This window comes from Peromyscus leucopus, chromosome 4 (genome assembly GCF_004664715.2).
Source record: "Peromyscus leucopus breed LL Stock chromosome 4, UCI_PerLeu_2.1, whole genome shotgun sequence".
In the NCBI taxonomy this organism is placed as follows: Eukaryota; Metazoa; Chordata; class Mammalia; order Rodentia; family Cricetidae; genus Peromyscus; species Peromyscus leucopus.
In genome coordinates this window covers 14,926,346-14,940,983 of record NC_051066.1, presented here as the reverse complement: position 1 = coordinate 14,940,983, position 14,638 = coordinate 14,926,346, and the positions used below count along the sequence as shown (strand labels likewise).

The 14,638-nt window shown below is 53.3% G+C and overlaps 3 protein-coding genes across 5 annotated transcripts; 1 reads left to right on the top strand and 2 right to left on the bottom strand.

The window, feature by feature from the left end:
* Positions 1 to 2,553: 2,553 nt before the first annotated feature.
* On the bottom strand, positions 2,554 to 4,445 carry Stpg3 (sperm-tail PG-rich repeat containing 3). Of its 2 annotated transcripts, none has more exons than XM_028868718.2 (6): positions 4,313 to 4,445; positions 4,069 to 4,226; positions 3,824 to 3,958; positions 3,647 to 3,735; positions 3,069 to 3,360; positions 2,554 to 2,955 (listed from the first exon to the last, which is right to left on the bottom strand). In XM_028868718.2, the coding sequence occupies exons 1-6, from the start codon at positions 4,417 to 4,419 to the stop codon at positions 2,822 to 2,824; spliced, it is 915 nt and encodes a 304-aa protein (XP_028724551.1). In that variant the 5' UTR covers positions 4,420 to 4,445; the 3' UTR covers positions 2,554 to 2,821. The 2 variants fall into 2 exon arrangements, with proteins under 2 accessions (XP_028724551.1, XP_037060600.1); XM_037204705.1 differs by having other exon boundaries at positions 3,079 to 3,360.
* Positions 4,446 to 4,502: 57 nt separating this feature from the next.
* Fam166a (family with sequence similarity 166 member A) lies at positions 4,503 to 11,644 on the top strand. 2 transcript variants are annotated; one of them, XM_037204704.1, is made up of 10 exons: positions 4,503 to 4,603; positions 5,201 to 5,344; positions 8,098 to 8,181; positions 8,440 to 8,542; positions 9,556 to 9,770; positions 9,869 to 10,131; positions 10,217 to 10,343; positions 10,648 to 10,742; positions 10,991 to 11,108; positions 11,449 to 11,644. In XM_037204704.1, the coding sequence occupies exons 4-10, from the start codon at positions 8,487 to 8,489 to the stop codon at positions 11,535 to 11,537; spliced, it is 963 nt and encodes a 320-aa protein (XP_037060599.1). In that variant the 5' UTR covers positions 4,503 to 4,603; positions 5,201 to 5,344; positions 8,098 to 8,181; positions 8,440 to 8,486; the 3' UTR covers positions 11,538 to 11,644. The 2 variants fall into 2 exon arrangements, with proteins under 2 accessions (XP_037060599.1, XP_028724548.1); XM_028868715.2 differs by having other exon boundaries at positions 8,428 to 8,542.
* On the bottom strand, positions 11,526 to 13,926 carry Tubb4b (tubulin beta 4B class IVb). Its single transcript, XM_028868716.1, has 4 exons — positions 13,763 to 13,926; positions 13,355 to 13,463; positions 13,166 to 13,276; positions 11,526 to 12,733 (listed from the first exon to the last, which is right to left on the bottom strand). Exons 1-4 carry the CDS (start codon positions 13,817 to 13,819, stop codon positions 11,673 to 11,675), a joined length of 1,338 nt encoding a protein of 445 aa, XP_028724549.1. The 5' UTR covers positions 13,820 to 13,926; the 3' UTR covers positions 11,526 to 11,672.
* Between the last annotated feature and the right edge of the window lie 712 nt (positions 13,927 to 14,638).

The following is a 14,638-nucleotide window of genomic DNA, read 5'->3' as shown; positions in this document are numbered from 1 at the left end:
GCTTTGCGAGAGCTCTGGGTATGCAGTGGGAACTACACCTTCGTTATAGGCATGTGAAGATCGATGTTTGAGCTAGAGTCCAGGCTGCACAGTGTCCCTTGTCCTTGGCAGTAAAAGCAGCTGCTTTGACTCTCAAGCTGTCTGGTGTGTATGCTCTTGGGTTCAGCATTTAGCTCTTTGCAGCCTCCCACATTGGTCCATCTCTCACCCTTCATCCCACCTGCACACACCTCCTGCACACCACACCTCTTTTTTTCATGTGCCTTTGCTGCTGAGGTTTACTCTGCTACAAACTCCCTCCCTGCTGCCCACCACATCTTTGTGGGGCCCTCAGCCCGACTAAAGGGTGATCACTCCTGTTCGAACGTCTGGCACTAGGATGCCTGGTGTTGTGGCTATAAACAGAGCTCCTGTTCCCACTGATGCTGAGTGCCTAAGACCAGGACTGCACACCTCTGCCCCTGATTTTGCCAGCTGAATGGCTCCACACAGGACCCATAGCAAAGGTCCCATCACCCTAATTCCCCACCGGAATATTTTGGTTCAGCCACCATCTGGTGCAGTCAGAAGAGACACACACAGCCTACTTAGACTGTTGGTCCAAGGCTTCCACTCTGCAAACGGGATGGTGATGACAGCAAGGCAAAACTACTACAAGAGTGAGCGCTCAGAGGATGGCAAGACAGCTCAGTGGTGAGTGTTCCCGTGTCTGAAGACCTGAGCTGGATCCCCGAAGCTGACATTGTTCTAGTTCTCTGACTTCCATGTGAATGCAGTGGTACATATTGAAAACAAACAAACAAACAAACAAAAAACCTCTGGAGGAACACTTGTTACTGTTGCAAAGGACCTTTGGTTTGGTTTGGTTCCCAACATTCACATGGTGGTTCATAACTATCCATAACTCCAGTTCCAGGGGATCTGATGCCCTCTTCTGACCTCCTCAAGTACCAGGCATACATGTGGTATACAGACATGCATGTGGTATACAGACATACATGCAGACAAAACATTATTCATGCACATAGCCAGGCATGGTGGTGCACACCTTTAGTCCCAGCACTTGGAAGGCAGAGGCAGACAGATCTCTGTGAGTTCTGAGGCCAGCCTGGTCTACAGAGTGAGTTCCAGGACAAGCTCCAAAGCTACACAAAGAAACCTTGTCTCAAAAAAAAAAAAAAAAAAAAAAAAAAAAAAAAAAAAAAAAAAAAGAAAAGAAAAGGAAAATATTCGTACACATAAGATGAAATCACTTTTTAAAGTGAATTCTTATAGAATTGTATTACATGAAATATATAGAATATACAAATTAAGTGAATTCTGGTTTAGGGTTGGTGATGCACTTTTTTTTTTTCTTGAGACAGAGTCAATTTAGACCAGGTGGCCTCAAACTCAGATCCCCTGCCTCTGTCTCCTGACTCCTGGGATTAAAGGCTCATGGTGCCACACTCAGCAAAGATGCATATCTTTAATCCTAGAATTTGGGAGGTAGAAGCAGGCGGATCTCTGTGAGTTCAAGGTTAGTCTGGTTTGCATAGTCACTTCCAAGACAGCCAGGGCTACATAGTGTCTGGGGGAGGAGAGGAAGAAAGACATAAAAGTCAGCTCTGAGAGCTGGAGAGATGGCTCAGCAGTTAAGAGCACTTGCCATTCTAGCAGGGGGGACCTGAGTTCAATTCTGGCACCTACAGGGCAGTTTGTGACCATCTGTAACACCAGTTCCAAAGGATCTAAAGTCTTCTGGGCACTAGGCACACAAGGTGCACATACCATACATGCAAGTAAAACACTGTACACATAAAAAAATCCCGAGTGCTGGGATTAAAGGCGTGCGCCACCACTGCCTTTAATCCCAGCACTCTGGAGGCAGAGCCAGGCGGATCTCTGTGAGTTCGAGGCCAGCCTGGGCTGCCAAGTGAGTTCCAGGAAAGGCGCAAAGCTACACAGAGAAACCCTGTCTGGAAAAAACAAAACAACAAAAAATAAATAAATAAAAATTGTAACTAACGTTTTAAAGTGATGTGTGTGCCTGGGTGAGGAAGAAAGGATGGAGTGGGCCCTTGGAGAAACAGCTGTCACTAGCTGTAAGATGAGGCGCCTGCAGGGGGCTCCTTCTGAGTAGGAAAGCAGGCCAGCGGTGCTCAGGGAACCAACAGTCAGCTACTGTGGGGGAGAGGCCTGAAGGCTTTGGGCTTAGGTTCTCAGAACACAGGGTACCAAGCCCTGTTGAATCTTCATGTCAAAGCTCCAGGGAAATAGGGCCAGTGTCTGGTGAACGGACACCATCGCCTTCAATGGGCTAGACAAGGCTATGCTTGTGTGAAGACGGCAATACTCCCGGTTCTGGCCTCCCACCTTATCCCACTAGTCCTTCAGCTCAGCAAACAGCCTGACCCTCCGGTAGATGCTGGACCTTGGGTGACATTGCCACAGGATCCTTTTCCTATTCTATCCTAGGTCAGGAAGCTTAGGGTTAGTTCCCAGGCTGCCATCTCAATTCTGAAGAAAAGAGCACCATGCAGGAGCAGAGAAAACCAGGACTACCAGGAAAGCTAGAAATAAGCAGGAAGCCACATATTCAAAATAGCCCATTAGGCAAAGGATGGGCAACCAGAGACCACAGTTCAAAAGAATCATTTGCATCTGAGTATAGTAGGGGGAGGAGGGCCCTGGAAAGACTCTTCTTGTTGCACACAGTGTAAGCCAGAAGAGTGGGTGAGGGGTGTCTAGATGGTCAGAAGGCCAGGCTGCAGACAGAGTTCCAAAGGAAGCCCAGGAAAACTTCAAGGGAGGTCAGCTTTGCAGTCTCTACCCGATGGGCCTACAGTGTGCAGAAGGGGCCTGTGTCGTGACGCTTGGGTCTGCGCACTCCTTGGATGACCACTCCCGGCGAAGATGGGAAGCGAGAGTTGTAGCAGTCTTCCACGTAGTAGGCAGCCGGGCCAGGGGTTCGGGCTGCAGAGAGAGAGTGAGCTGACCCTAGTCCTTCCCCCAGCAGCCCCCCCTATGAGGCCCGAGCCCCGCTCCACCCTCAGGCAGGCCAAGCCTCTTTTCCTAGGCCTCCTTACAGGAGCTGACCCAGGAGACGAACGCAGGGGAGCGACTCATGGAGAAGGCAGGTGAGCGTGTGCTCTGCAGACGGTACCCAGGAAGGATGTTATAGGTGTTGGGACTAGGTCGCTTCTCGCCAGAGGGCTGCGAGGCAGCCAAGAGTGGGGTATAGGCGCAAGGACCTCGGGCTCGTAGCATCCCTGGGCGTAAATCCCTGGGTATCTTGACAACAGAGCGGCGGCGGCCTCCAAAGCTGAAGGCCGGGAAGGCAGGCTGGCTCAGCGGCCTGTACTCGGCGGGCGATGGCCACTGTGAGGAGTCAGGATGCGACCCGGGGCTGCAATCTCCTTGCCTAGCTTTGCCTTATCCTCCAGGCCTAACTCTTGCTTTTTTTTTTTTTTTTTTTTTTTTTTGATCCCCTTAGTCCCGCCCATCACCAAGCCCAGCCACGTAGCTCCTCCCTCCAGCCCCTCCCACCAGCCCCCTGACCGCTTTCCTCGCCTCCTCCTCACCTGCAGCACCCCCACCTTCCGCAAGGAATCCCCTCAGCATCTCCTCCCACCCTCCCTCTACCTGGCCCGCACAGTGTGTCTACCTTTCGCTCTCGGTTGAAGTCGGTCTTCTGCGTGAAGGGGCTTTCACTTTGGAGCCACAAGGTCTGCCATGCCCTACGGCCACCACCCTCTGCAGTGGGGCGGATAGTTGGTGGGGAGGTCTTCGGGGCAGGAGGCCCCCATTCCCCAGGTATAGGCAGGGTTGTGGGGACATGCACCTCGACCAGGGTTCTTGTAGCCCATGGTGTACTGGGGATGTGGAGAGGACTCCCGAAGAGACGCACTGGGCACTTCATACTTGGTGGGGCCAGGGACATCCAGGTCCGTCAGGATCGGGGGGCGTCGCTCTTGCACTGGTGTGAAAAGCAAGCTCTAGACCCAATTCTTCCCAGAAAACTGCTTTCACCTTATCCCTCCCCACACTGGCCTGCGTGGGAGTGAGGTAGCCAAGAACCTCACTCACACAGACTCCTCAGGGTCTCTACGCAGGTAGATGTGGACTCTTTGGGGGTGCTCATTTTTGACCTGAAGCCACTTGGGGCCCTCTTTGCCTTTGGGGGCCACATCTCGTTCCAGGCTGCCTCAAGCTCCTGGTCCCACCACAGCACAGCAGCCTCGGGCCTGCAAGGAAGCCAACAACCACTGTCCACCTGTCCGACTGGTCTTTCCTCCTGAGTCCCCACCTGTCCACCACCCTCTGAAATTACTGGGTAGGGTGAAGAGGTTGCTGACTCAGGGGACCCCGGGTCCAGTGTTTGCCTCCATTGATGTAAAAATTTGCCAGGAATTTCACAGCCTTCTGGTCAAAGTTCATTCTAGGTCTCGGGCTGTCTTTCCAGAGGGCACCGCTGGGCTCTGTGACCTCACTGTTGGGTCATACCCCTCCCCTCTGTTGCTGGGAGCTCCCTAGGAAAGGAACATTGTCCAGATCAGGAGGGACTCTCCTACAAGGCCTCCATCCTCTGCCCCTCTCCCCACCTGTTGAGACCGTCATCCAGGTCAGCCTTGGTCAAGACAGGCTCTAACCTGTCCCAACCCTTTTTTTTCCTCTCCTGGGGGCTTGGGTCCACTCTAGCAGTACTTCTGGGAGGTCTGGAGCCCCACCCTAGGTGAAGAGGGGGTGGGGCATGTGAGTAGATGCCAAGTCCTGCAGTATGGCTAGGTGCGTGAGTGAGGGCCAGCTAACAGGAGAAAGACAGTCAGAGGAAGAGGAAGAGCTGCTGCCCCTGCCGCAGACCGGGTCATGGGGAGACATAGCACAGTACCTCGGGCCTGCCTTCCGAGTCAGGCCAGTTCCGGCAGGGCTAGTTAGGAGCGCTTGTCTTCTGCCTCTGCCTGCCTGCACCGAGGCCAGAAGGCCAGATTGTATTAGATGAACAAAGGAATACTGAGCCTGAAGAAGCAAGAACCCATCTGGGCACGAAGGCCCTTGCAGAGTGGCCTCTGGTGCTGCTGGCTGGTCTGGCTGTCCCGGCCCTGCCCCTGGCCCCCACACTTCCCAGGCAGCACTCGAGACAAAAGACACCCTCTCCACAGTCTCCTCCCGCCCTGTTCCTCTGTGACTGGGCCTCTGCCTTTCTGATCTCTCCCTTTAGCACTGGCCCTGACTGACACTTCTCTGGACAGATGGATGGAGACATGAGGAAACCAGTTTGATTTGGACGAAGGTTTCACAGGCTGCCCAGAGCCTCCTCCCGCATTGTGCAGTGTCCTTTGAGAACGTAATTGATGGTGTTAAGGTACCTGGTGCGGAGGGTTCTGAAGACACACTTGCTGACATTAAGGTGTCTCCAGTTCCGCCCTGCAGTAAATACTGCTGTGGGGATACTGGCGGCTCCAGAAGTAACGGGCCCGCTGTGCATTCATGAGAACCTGAGTTGGATGCCCAGTATCCACATAAAATTCAGGGGTGGTCCTCTGCACTGGGGAGATGGAGGATCCCCGGAGTTCATTGGCCAGCCAGTTGAACTGAACCGATGCATTCCAAGTTCTGTGAGACAAGCCATATCAAAAACGAAAACCTAAGATGGGGAGCAGTTGAGGAAGAACTCCAACACCAGCTCCTGGCCTCTCGCACACACTCCTACTGTTATGGAGCCGTGCATGGTGGCCACACCTGTGACCCCAGCCCTGGGGAGGCTGAGGCAAGAGTATGGCTGCAAGTTCAAGGCCAGGTTGGGATACATAGTAAGCAAGCAAGAAACAGATGTAGTTGTGGTGGTGTCACACATGTATATTTCTTGCTTCAGGAATTATTTAATGTGTATGTGTGTTTTGCCTACATGTACGTGTGTGTTACCACATTTAAACCTAGTGATGTGGTGGTCTGAAAAGGGCATCAGATTCATCTGGAAGTGGAGTTACATATGGTTGGGAGCTACCATGTGGGTGCTGGGAGTTGAACCTGGATCTTCTGCAAGATCAACAAGAGCTGCTAAAACACCTGTCTGTCCCCACCACAACCACCACGTATCTTTGGCTATCAGTTTCAGAGCACTTCTTTAGGGTGGTGAGAGCAGTGTCTTGTTTGGACTTGATCTATATTAGCAAATTGTGCTCCAGGTGTACCTCAGCGACCCACATTAAAAACTGCCATTATCAGCATATGAGCAGCATTTATTTGATTCAGGAACAACTGTACCTCTTTGTGTTTAGAGGCTCTGGGTTTGTCTTGTTTTCAAACATTTGTGTTTATATTTGCATTTTAATATCAGGGGCTAATTTTTAATGTTTTATTTCATAAGATGTTTTAAAAGATTTATTTTTAATGAGACTCTAAAGCAATCATCTGACTTTATTTTTTGGTTTTTCAGACAAGGTTTTTCTGTGTAGCCCTGACTGTCCTGTAGACCAGGCTGGCCTGGAACTCAGAGATCTGCCTGCCTCTGCCTCTTGAATGCTGGGATTGAAGGCGTGTGTCACTATGGCCCAGCTTTCCTTAGTATTTTTAAGTATGTCTATGTGTCTGTGGGAAGGTATGTGCACTTGAGTGCAGATGCCCGGAGGCCGGGGGTGTTGGATTCCCTGGAGCTAGAGTCATGAGATGCCTGATGTGAGTGCTGGAAATCAAGCTCAGGTCCTCTGGGAGAGTGGTCTTCCCCTGAGCCACCTCCCCAGCCCTCCACTTGTTCCTTACATGGACTTATCTGCTCACACAGCTGTTGCAAACTTTAGTCTGCCTTCCATTATTGCTTACGCTGGTCTTCCCTTTGTGACACATTCACTTTCATGGTTATAAAGTTCTTCCTGCGCGCTGGGGACAGAGCTCAGTTGTGCTTTCTGTGCAAGTTATGTGGACTTTAGTACAACTCACCAGCACACTCAGAAAAAGCTTGTCTTGGTGGCATGCCTGGGCCATCCAGATGGGTCAGTGGGTAAAGGGACTTGCCACCGAAGCCTGACAACCCGAGTTCACACCCCAGAAGCCACATGGTGGAAGAGATAACCAACTCCCCAAAGTTGTCCTCAGAAAACTGTTTTATAAAGCAAGTGTTGGGGATGCACAGACAGGGGGATCCCTGGGCTCACTGGCTGGCTGGCCTAGCTTCATCAGTAAGCCTCAGAGACCAGTGAGAGAAGCTGCCTTACAAAACAAGGTTGGCGGCCCAGCGGTGGTGGCACATGTCTTTAATCCCAGCGCTCGGGAGGCAGAGGCTGGTGAATCTTTGTGAGTTCGAGGCCAGCCTAGTCTACAGAGTGAGATCCAGGACAGGCACCAAAACTACACAAAGGAACCCTGTCAAAAAAAAAAAAAAACCCAGAAAAAAAAAAAGAAACCAAGGTGGACAGTGTTAGGGGAAGGCTAGAACACGGCCACTGGGCTCTGCACACATCTGAGCGTGTCTGCACACACATGCAAAAACAAAGGATTTTTGTTATTAAATAGGGTTTTATTTGCCTAGAGTGTGTTAGTAGAATTCAGAGGACAACTTTTGGAAGGAAGCTCTCTCCTTTTCCTTGGTGAGTTCCTGGGACTGAACTCAGTCTGTCAGCTGTCATGACGAGCAGTCTTTACCTCTGAGCCATCTCACCAGCGTCAAAGAAAGCTTTTTTTGTTTTTAATTTTTAGTTTATGTTCATTGGTGTTTTTGCCTGCATGTATGTCTAGGAGAGGGTGTCAGAAGCCCTGGAACTGGAGTTACAGACAGGTGTGAGTTGCCATGGGAATTGAACCTGGGTCCTCTGAAAGAGCAGCCAGTGCTCTTAACCACTGAACCATATCTCCGGCCCTGAAAGTTCTTTCTACATTAAAAAAACATAAAAGAGCCAGGCGGTGGTGGCACACGCCTTTAATCCCAGCACTCGGGAGGCAGAGGCAGGCGGATCTCTGTGAGTTTGAGGCCAGCCTGGGCTACCAAGTGAGTTCCAGGAAAGGCGCAAAGCTACACAGAGAAACCCTGTCTCAAAAAACCAAAACCAAACCAAACCAACCAACCAACCAACCAAACAGAAAGGGGCTTTGTTAAGTATGGAAATCAATGTCTTACTACAGGGGAACAAGCCTATTGGAGAGTCCACAAAGCTGTCATCTGGGAAACCTGACTCAGTGCTGACTTCATCAGTGGAGAAGGACTAGGTAAAGAACCCCACCATGAAGCAGGAACTGCTTGTCAGTGGGGCTTGGCCTCGGGGAGTGGTGAGAGTCCAGCCTCTTCCCATTTCTGGCTCCTGAGCTCTGGGTGCGTGGGGCTTCCTTCCAGGACACCCTGCCTTGCTCAGGACACCTTCCTAACTGGTCTTTGAACTAGAGATGCTGTGAGATTGGGAGCACTCACAGGGTTAACAGATGGCTGGCCCCTTCACAATGGTTACCAGGCAACAGGTCTCTTTTCAGGGAAGGAAGGTGGACGCAGAAAGGGCTGGACCAGCAAGGCAAAGCAAATGACAGCTACTCAGAAACACAGCCTCTTCACTCCAGAACCCCACTACATCCCTGGGTAAGAGCTGGGAGCTCTACAGAGAGAGGTTGGGGTCGGGAGAGAGGGATGAGCAGGAGGGCTGGGGTTTAACCCGGACTCCAGGAGGCTGAGGACCAATGCTGAAGAGACCCAAAGTCAGGGTTACCAAGGAGTGGCATAGAGACCACTGGGGCTGAAGAGCTCTGGGACAGGAAAATCCGAGCTGGAGCTACAGATGAAGGCCTAGGCCTTGCCCTTCGCTGTGGCCTAAACCTGAATGCAGTACTAGGTGGCCAGGGTGTCTGTCCAGGGCAAAAACTGTGGCAGCCAAACTATCTGGCAGAGACTGGATAAGCAAATGCTGGACTTGCCCTCCATAGGAATAGATGATTCAGATTAGAAGAAGTATAGTCCAGTTAAAAACAGACAATACCTCTGGTATTGCCCAGAGGTAGGGTGCCTAACATGCATATGCAAAGTCCTGGGTCTGATCTCCAGCACAGCAAACTAATAAAATAAAAACCTTCCAAAGAAAGTGTGTGTGCCTACCTACCTAGACCCAAGTGCAACACGGGACACAGAATAGGGGGAAAACTGAAGGACCTATACCTCCTTTCAACATTGGCCACTTTTGGAGGTGTCAATGGGGTGAGGGAGGGAGCGTTGAGAATGGATGGGTGCCAGGCTGGAGAGATGACTCTGCTGTTAAGAGCACTTGCTGGTCTTGCAGAGTTCAGAAGTTCAAGTCTCAGTACCCTGTAACTCCAGTTCCAGGGGCTCCATCACCCTCTTCTGACTTCCGCAAGCACTAGACACACATGTGGTACACAGACATGCATGCAGGCAAAACACCCATGCACAGAAAATGCGTTAACTGTGTAGGGGTCCACTGTGGTGAAGACCTGGCGTGTTGTCAGGCTTGACACACGCTAGCCCGAATCCTAGGCGGCGCAGAGAGCGAGTGCTTCCGTTACCGTCATCTAAAGTGAGCCATGGCCCAATGCCTGCTAACTAACAGACAGGAGTGGTATCTCCCCTGCTTCTCTCCACAGCTATGCTGGTTTCTATCCTCAACTGCGCTACCAGGTGGGGAACACCTATGGCCGCACTACTGCACAGCTGCTCACAGATCCCAGCGTACAGAAGAGCCCCTGCTCTGTTCTGTCACCTATGTCCAAGCCCAAGTTCATCGAGGACTTCAGCAAATCTAAGTCCCCATGGATTCCCTGCAGGGACCTGACAGAGCCTTACATCCCCCACTATACCAGTGAGCTTCAGGTCCAGGGTGGGACCCCGCCCAGGCCTGCCTCCACTGGGGCTCCACCCTCCTTCCTATATGGCTCAAGAGCTGTCCTGTCTGTACAGGTCTGAAACCCTACAAGAATTTTGAGATCCTGGGCCAGCTCCCACGCCAGGAGATGGACACCCAGGGGCCGCCACAGGTAGAGAACATATCCAGACAGGTTTCAATGCCTGCAGGCTTCATGCCTTATCCTCCCTACCCACCATTCCCTCCAGGGAGGAAGGGAGAGGCTAAAGACCTGGGGCACCCAGGTCTACTGCTAGCATATGGGGAAGAGGCCTGGAAGAATGCAGCACCTCTTCAGGAGACCCCAGGGAGGTACCAGGTAAGTGGAGACACCTGGCCTGGCTCCTGGCCCCAACACACACACAGGTGGAAGCTGTGTGGTCATTTACACTTCCTTGTCCCAGCTCTACCACTGCAGGAGGGACGAGTACCTGCCTTCACACCCCCCGCAGGAGACACTAGATGTGGGCAGGTTCCAGCGGCTACCCCAGCTAGACCACCCCAACCTAATCCAACGCAAGGCCATCTCAGGTATGTGCTGGGTGCCTGGGCTGTTCCCAGTGAGGTTGCAAGGGTCCAGAGGAGATGGTGAGAAGGACAAGGCTTGTTACCTGGGCTCCTTCCTACCCTAGAACAGGGTTTGTTTGGCCTCACGCTTAAGACTTTTTTCCTTGAGCCAGCCCAGCTGCCCCCATGAGGAGCTAAATTTGGCCCCAAGAGTCAGCAGCAACCAACCTGTAGGGATGGAAGGGCTCAGCATTTCTGACACACCTGGGAGCGTGGGTTATGCCCGGAAGGCAGCCAGGGAAAAACCCTGACATCCACCCATCTCCAGGCTATGCTGGCTTTGTCCCCCGGTTTGCCTGGGTGATGGGGATGAATTACCGTGATGGAGTCACACAAGCTATGGATGACTTTGACAAGAACCAGGTAGGAAAACATGGGCCTAGCCTGCTTCCAGGTGCCTCAGCTAGGCTTGTTCTGCTTCTGCTCCCAGCTGAAAGCACCCCTTCCCCAGGGGTCACCCTTAAGGCCTTTTCACATCCTAACAAGGGCTGATTCCCTATCCTGGTAAGGGGGATTGGGTGGTCAGTCAGATGGATAACAACTCTCAGAAGCAAGATCTTGGTCACCCATGTGGGGAGACAGCACTTCTCAGCACATATCCATTTCTCCAGTTCATATTCAGACACCCAGTCTGTGCTCTGGGGGAAAGGCTGCCCAAGACCCACTGGCCAAGCACCACCATCTACAGAAGTCAAGGCCTGATTCCCTTCTACATGGGCTTCATCCCATGTGAGTACCGCTGCCTGCCAGAGGCCCATCCCCACTTCAAAAGGACAAGATCATACTACACACCAAACCTACGACATGATCAAATGGCTGGGGTCCCGCTTCACCTACCTGATAATCAGTTGTTGGCCCACTGTCCAGAGTCCCAGTTTTGTCTTAACTACCCAGACAGTATGGGCTCAGCAGCCTTTCCCATAAACTTACAAAGCCAGCAAGGTTACTCCATGCCTATTTGAAGAGGGTAACCACAAGATCCTAGAGGCTGCTCTGTTCACAGCCTGCACTGACCTCTCCCCCACTGTGCTAATCCCAGGAACTCAGCTTAAGCCTTTCTCTCTTGCAGCCATGCAGGACAACTACGCACTGACATTCGGTAACAGCACCCGAAAGGCCTATCAGAAGGAACTGGAGAGGCGAAGCCACACACTATGAATTGCTTTAATGGTGGTATCTGTACAAGTGATGTCAGGACAGGACAGCAAATGCACAGTGGACATGGCTAGCAGACAAGCTGTGAATGAATAAAGAGTTCACACTGCTCCCATGCTTTAGCTGCTTAAGACAGCTCTAGGCCACTTCCTCCTCAGCCTCCTCCTCAAACTCGCCCTCCTCCTCAGCGGTAGCATCCTGGTACTGCTGGTACTCAGACACCAGGTCATTCATGTTGCTCTCAGCCTCGGTGAACTCCATCTCATCCATGCCCTCACCCGTGTACCAGTGCAGGAAGGCCTTGCGTCGGAACATGGCTGTGAACTGCTCTGAGATGCGTTTGAACAGCTCCTGAATGGCGGTGCTGTTGCCGATGAAGGTGGCGGACATTTTTAGGCCCCGAGGTGGAATGTCACAGACAGCTGTTTTCACATTGTTGGGGATCCACTCAACAAAGTAGCTGCTGTTCTTGTTCTGGACGTTAAGCATCTGTTCGTCCACCTCCTTCATAGACATGCGGCCCCTGAACACGGCAGCCACTGTCAAGTAGCGCCCATGGCGGGGATCACAGGCAGCCATCATGTTCTTGGCATCAAACATCTGCTGGGTGAGCTCAGGAACTGTCAGGGCACGGTACTGCTGGCTACCTCGGCTGGTCAAGGGGGCAAAGCCAGGCATGAAGAAGTGCAGGCGAGGGAAGGGCACCATATTTACAGCCAGCTTCCGCAGGTCAGCATTTAGCTGGCCAGGGAATCGCAGGCAAGTGGTTACCCCACTCATAGTGGCGGACACTAGATGGTTCAGGTCGCCATAAGTGGGTGTGGTCAGCTTTAGGGTTCTGAAACAGATGTCATAGAGTGCTTCATTATCAATGCAATAGGTCTCATCTGTGTTTTCAACAAGCTGGTGAACTGAAAGGGTGGCATTGTAGGGCTCCACCACTGTGTCCGACACCTTAGGGGAAGGTACCACACTGAAGGTGTTCATGATCCTGTCCGGGTACTCCTCCCGGATCTTGCTGATAAGGAGGGTACCCATCCCAGACCCAGTCCCCCCACCCAGGGAGTGGGTCAGCTGGAAGCCCTGCAGGCAGTCACAGCTCTCAGCTTCCTTCCTCACAACGTCCAACACCGAGTCAACCAGCTCTGCGCCTTCTGTGTAGTGTCCCTTGGCCCAGTTGTTCCCAGCCCCACTCTGACCTGTAAGAGAAAACAGCTGGTCACTCACTAGGTACGTGCCCAAAAGGCCAAACGGTTTGAGGTTGTCACCTCTATAATAATAAAGTGAACAGACCCCTGAAATGACACAACAACCTGCCATGTGTGGGGAAAAAAAAAGGGGGGGGGCACAGCTAGGACAGTAACACTTTCCTAGGTACCCCTGCCAATATTCAAGGACGGCACAGGGACCCCGGCCACCAGGTCAGGTTTGCTCACACTCTCCACCAGCAACTAGCCTGCCGGCAGACAGACTTTCCTCCCAAAGCTGCTTTGACCAAGGGATTGAGTGACTCAGAGGTCAGGAAAAGTGTTACACCTGGGCGGCTAGTCAGCAGAGACTTTAGGTCAGCCCCTTGACCTTTGAGCCTCAGGGGGGTAGCAAGCTCCGCCCACACCCCCCACCGCACTCACCGAAGACGAAGTTATCAGGTCTGAAGATCTGCCCGAAGGGCCCCGAGCGCACCGAGTCCATGGTGCCCGGCTCCAAGTCCACGAGCACGGCACGGGGAACATACTTGCCACCTGGTGGGACAGGGGGGACGTCAAGCGTGGTCAACCCGGAGGGGTGATCGGGACGGTGTACGGAGAGGGGAGTCTTACCGGTGGCCTCGTTGTAGTACACGTTGATACGCTCCAGCTGGAGGTCGCTATCTCCGTGGTACGTGCCGGTAGGATCAATGCCATGCTCGTCGCTGATCACCTCCCAGAACTGCAAGGGACTCGGGCGTTAGCTGAGTCACGGCGGCCGGTGCGCTCCAAGGCAGCCCCGCCCCGGATGGGTGCGGCAGGCCCTTCCCCCCACCCCACACCACCCCCGTCTCCAAAGCGCCCGAGCGACGGGTCCCTAGGGCCCCGCACGGTCCGCCCCCACCGCCACCAGCCACCGCTTCTACGTCCCGGCCCAGCGTACGCCGGTATCCAGGACGCAGTGAGAGCGCCGCCGCTTCCGCCATCTTCCCCGGCTGACCGTACCGCTGGCGCCCGTCCAGCGGAGCCCTAGCCGCTTACCTTGGCGCCAATCTGATTGCCGCACTGCCCAGCCTGCAGGTGCACGATCTCCCTCATGGCGGCGGCGACTGCGGAGCGGCTGCAGAGGAGGAACAAGCTGGGAGGAGCAGGCGCACAGAGTGCTACAACCGACGCTCTACCAGCACTTATATACCCCTCATAGCCCGCCTTCGCAAGCCTACGATTGGGCTCCCAGAACGAGGCCAAGAAAACACTCTTGTTTGATTGGCTGCTTTTCCGTCAATCAAGCGGTCTAGGGCCCGCCTTCCCAACGATATACGCTCATTATTGGCCAGTACTGTCTAAGGTTCTCCCTATCACAATCCCCGCCCTGGCGCCGCAGTGCTCAATTCATTGGGTGTTTCAAATGATTGATTTACACCCTCATTGGCTGCCTCCTGGGAGCACGCCGAAAGCCTGACACTATTGGCTGCGCTGGTTTGGCGTCCTGGTAACCGCCGCAGTGCAGCGCGCGGGCGGGACGTGGAAAGCAAGCTTCCGGCCGAGAGGGACGGGGCCTCTTTTCAGAGTTTTGTGGGCTCGCTTTGGTACGAGGGTCTGTGTGCTGCTGCTGGGGAGAGAAAAGAGCCTGAGACATTGCACTCTGGGACACATTTCGGTCCAGCTTGGGGACTTCCAGGCTGAGGCGGATTGCACCCATGAAATCCGGCCCCGCTGGGTCCTCCCGGGACGCACTGGGCAGGCGCGGGGTCTGTTTGTTCCCGGGAGGGCCCTCCCTCCGCCTCTTCGGCTGCGCCCCGTGTTGTGGAAACCAGCTGGCCGGGAGCCGGTCTCCTTGGAGCCTTCTCTCTAAGTGCGCGCAGAGCTCATGGAGACTGCAGGGCTGGGCATGCCTGGCCATGACTCTATGAGAGG